The sequence below is a fragment of the Galeopterus variegatus genome, unplaced genomic scaffold, assembly GCF_000696425.1.
Source record: "Galeopterus variegatus unplaced genomic scaffold, G_variegatus-3.0.2 Scaffold5707, whole genome shotgun sequence".
Classification (NCBI taxonomy): Eukaryota; Metazoa; Chordata; class Mammalia; order Dermoptera; family Cynocephalidae; genus Galeopterus; species Galeopterus variegatus.
In genome coordinates, this window is record NW_007731818.1 from 82,186 (window position 1) to 86,731 (window position 4,546).

The 4,546-nt window shown below is 46.7% G+C and overlaps 1 protein-coding gene across 1 annotated transcript in view; it reads left to right on the forward strand.

Moving 5' to 3' along the window:
• The window catches only part of DLGAP2 (discs, large (Drosophila) homolog-associated protein 2), a gene marked incomplete at its 5' end in the record, with an annotated part of 84,361 nt that overhangs the window by 49,790 nt on the left and 30,025 nt on the right, over nucleotides 1-4,546 (forward strand). Inside the window, one exon of the mRNA XM_008589870.1 lies at nucleotides 780-821. Within this exon, the coding sequence (XP_008588092.1) occupies nucleotides 780-821 (42 nt within the window). The remainder of the gene's footprint in view (nucleotides 1-779; nucleotides 822-4,546) is intronic.

The window sequence follows — 4,546 nt, forward strand, 5'->3', positions numbered from 1 at the left end:
GTGGGTGGCAACAGGCCCTTCTCCACAGACCGCAGGGCACTCAGAGGCCAATGGCTGTGGCTGCAAATGCTGCACTCCGTGGTACAGACCACAGAGGCTTGACCTGCCATTTATTTAGGCCCCCAAATGTCTACCCAAGACAGGGACCTGAGGATGGAGAGCTGCGGCAAGCTCCCATCTGCGCCTACCTGATTTAGCTAGTCCACTATAAGTACAACAACTTGCCCTTAATCCAGGGACAGCAGCACAAATGCTGCACTCCGTGGTACAGACCACAGAGGCTTGACCTGCCATTTATTTAGGCCCCCAAATGTCTACCCAAGACAGGACCTGAGAATGGAGAGCTACGGCAAGCTCCCGTCTGCACCTACCTGATTTAGCTAGTCCACTATAAGTACAACAACTTGCCCTTAATCCAGGGACAGCAGGGGACATTTTCTTTTAGTGTTTCTCAGGTGGCTCTGCTCTTTACAATCTTGTGAACACGGACGGGTAAGCAGGGTTGATGGCGAAGTCCTTTGTCGACACAGTCACCTCTTGCTTCCTTTTGCCCCTCCGTTCAGCTTGTCTCCAGCAGAGATTTAAAAATCAGAATGCTTAATAGCCCCTGCACCCCCCTCCCCAGGGAGGAGAGCGAGTGGAGCTGGAGGTGAGGGCCAGGCTGCACTGGGCACCAGTGTGAGGTGTGGCGGGGACCCGGAGCAGCAGGGTGGGAGACTCCCGCTGGCCTGGGTCCTCTGAACCAGGTCTCCACACTGTGGCTTCGTTGTTTTGTTTAGGATTCTGAATTCCCAGAGCATCAGCCATACCCAAGGTCAGATGTAAGTACCAAAATATGCTCCAAAGCCCAGTACGCATGAATTTTATTTTTTCTCCCGTTTTTGGATTATCCATACAACTGCTCTTGTCACCTCTCTGTCCTCATTCTATATGTCAGGCACTCTGCTAGGTGCTCCCAACTGTTGCAGGGAACCCTCGCAACCCCCCAGTGAGCAGAATCGGCCCCACTGAGGTGAGGACAAGTGTGGGGCTCACAGCCATCACTCACCTGCCTGCACCCAGGGACTTGCTGGGGTCTGATCATGAGCACGTGGGAAGCCAGGGTGCATTCACTGATCTCTGTGACTCCAGAGAGCTCTCAGGCTGTGATAAAGACTTTGAGGTTCCCAAACAAGTCGGTGGCTTCCCCTGGTCTTCTAGCCTGCCACCTCCCACCTCCCACAAGCCTCATCCAGGCTCCCACTCAGCCAGGACAAGGGGAAGTGTCCTTTTCTGAACACATGGGGTTACTGACTTTATCTGAGGGTAGTGGGGACATAATTTTAGAAAATTATATTATGGTGGTAAAGGATGCCCCTTCACAGCCAGGAACCCGATGCCATTCCTTTAGCCCATACCCCATCCATTTCTAGCTCCCATCCTTCACTCAGGTTCCTTCTGCTGAGCAGATACTTCTTTTCCACTTCCACCCTGGCTTTGACTTCCAAAGCTCAGTCCCTGCATTATCCCCTTCCTGGAAGCCTTTCTTGACACCATTTTCTCAAACTGTGTGTTCTGTGAGGGCCAGGACTGGACCTTCTGCCTCTTGATGCCCCAGGACCTAGCACAGTGCCTGACACATAGCAAGTGCTCGGTACATGTCGGATAAGTGAGTGGGTGGATGCGTCGTTGGGTGCGTGCTCGGTGAGGATAAATGTGAATGCAAGAGTATGAGTGGATAACTAATTCACGTGTCTTTTATGGCAGCCAAAAAAAAAAAAAAAAAACACGATGTAAGCTGGTAACCTCACAATTGTCAAAGTGGACTGAAAAGCCGAAAAGAAAATGCAGTCAAAGAAACTTAAGTGCCAGGATTAAAAAAAATAGCCAAAGAAATGAAAGACATGAGTTTAGGAAGCAAACATAAAGAGTATAGAACAAAGAAAAATAATCAAACAGATATTTAAGCAGACGAAAAGATTACCCATAGATGCCTACAAGGCATTAGAAGAACAGCTAAAGGCAATGTCAGTGCTGTCAAGGCACACAAAGTAAAAATAATAACAATAATAATAAATAAATAAGCAAGCATTGGACGTGTCCCTGTTTCCCTGGCTTTCTGCCATGTGCAGATCTAATCTCACATAATAACCCTATGTGCCAGTTGCTATTGTAAGCAATCTCATGTGCAGATTTAATCCTCATAATAACCCTTATGTGCCAGTTGCTGTTTTACCCAGTCTATGGATGGGGAAACCGAGACTCAGGGAGGGTAAGTGACCTGCCTAATGGTGCAGGGCTGTAAGTGCAAAGCCTTGATTGAAGCCCAGGAGGGTGGGATCCCAAAGCCCATCTCCACTCTGCTTCCCAAAGAAAGGAAACGAAATTGCAGAATGACTCCATGCCCTGGGGGAGCCTGCCCAAGTTCTCATTCGATGATCTGCAGGCATGAAGCAATCCGTCCCCTATTCAGGAAACACTGAACAGCCTTGTTGTGTCCTGCAGCTTGTAGAGAAAGATGGCTAGCATTGTACACAATCAACCAGCATCTGATGGAGCTAATGCCTTCCCGACCCTGACTGCTGACCAGTCTCCCGGAAGCTCACTGGGGAAACAGCCAGAGTTTTGTCTGAATGCAGCCAGTTTGCATTTTGGTATTTTGCAAATGCTGTTCTTATAGCTGAATAGGGTTCGTACTACTGAATGCTCCTTCCGTGGATCTCACGCTCTCAGTGACTCACTGACTTGTGGAGTGACGGCTCCCCAAGTGCACAGTACATCACAACACTTCACAGTCATGATTTGAATTCAGGATTTGAGCTATAACTGCTGGGCTCTGTCCAGTGTGATTCCTAGTGAGTAGGTCTAACCTTGGCTAACACTTCCTGTCCACCCAGTTCTCCCTTCCTGCCCAGCTTAGACACAAGCTGCAGTCCCTTTTCTTCAGACGGCTGGACACTGCAGCAGGACGCATGGACAGTTCCCATCAGAGCTCCAGAGTTGCAGGCCCAGTGCCCTCTAGGAGAGAATCAGGCCAACCCTTGGCACTCGCAGGCCAGTCCTAGGATCAGGAAAAGAGCTCGCTCACGTTGTTCCGAGCCCTCTTCAGTAGGTCATCTGACCTGGAATTCATAATCTGGACTTTCCTCACTTTTCTTCATTATGATGGGACCATCTAAATCTTTTCTTTGTGTTCGATTTTTGTTTTTATCAGTTTGTGCTTTGTCTGTTATGCAGTTTTTCATTTTCTTTTGTGTGTATGTGTCTGCTTGTGAAACTCTGTTGAAAATGTTTTCTGCTCCCAATACTGCAGTTTCATAGAAGAGAGCCCTGGCTTAATATTCAGGAATCCTTCAGTCCCACGTGTCCCAGGAGCCCCATCTTTAAAATAGGAACAATGACGACTCCTCTATTGTATCATGACATTGTGAGAATGAAGGGGGCAGCCTATGAAAGCCTTTGTCATTATTCATTTTGAATGTCCTGCCTGAGAAAAAGAATGGTGATCACCCACTGACCCCCATCCCGAGCCATGCCCAGTCTCTCACCACCCTGCTCTTCCTGCCCACTGTGCTAGAGCCCAGACCATCTCAGGTAGCAGGGTTGGCAAGTCAGATTTAACTGCTGGACGTACAATGTGTCCCTGAGGGAAGAACGATGAGTTTGTATCAAAAGCAATGCACCTGCCTTGCTACATGTAAGGCTTTGAAGACAGAGCATAAAATTAACTTGTTGGGAGACCAAAGATTTCAGGTCAGAGCTCTGGCCACGCACAAATTCCTTCTCTAGGATCCCCACAGGAAGCAGGGGCTCAGCCTGAGGCTGAGTGGCCTTGACTTGCCTGTAAACCCAGGTCCATGTGGGAGATGGGACTATCTAGCTATGTTGCTGGTTCATCATTTTTTTTCTCAATGCCTAGAACAGTTATCTAATACACAGTGGGTCTTGTAGAAATGAATATATGCATATATTTTTTAAAAACTTTTTTACTCCATTTACTCTTCTAGCCAGAATTTCCTTAGGAAAAGACTCTGTTGAGTTTCTTTTCACTGTGTAAAATAGCAATTCCTTTTCTTTGTCTTAAATTTGCTTCTTTTTCTGTCTCTTATAAAGCTTCTCTATTCCCAAGATTTCTGAAATTGATAAATATTTAGATATGATTTTGCCATATTTCCCTTGGCCTTTACCTTTCAACAATAGAGAACTTCATTTTTCTTAGGTTTCATATGACAACTACTGTAAAATAAGTAAAATGCATCAAATGTGTATTCCTTTAATTTAATATACATATCGTTGTTCACCTTATTGAGGTGAGAGGGCAGAGAATGAAAATGTGCTGTGCACAGACTTCCCTGAATCAGACTTCATACTGAGAGCTCACATCAGTCAATGAGGTGCTTGATGTTACCCTTATTTTTGAGACAAGGAAGGTTGTTCACCTTATTGAGGTGAGAGGGCAGAGAATGAAAATGTGCTGTGCACAGACTTCCCTGAATCAGGCTTCAGACTGAGAGCTCACATCAGTCAATGAGGTGCTTGATGTTACCCTTATTTTTGAGACAAGGAA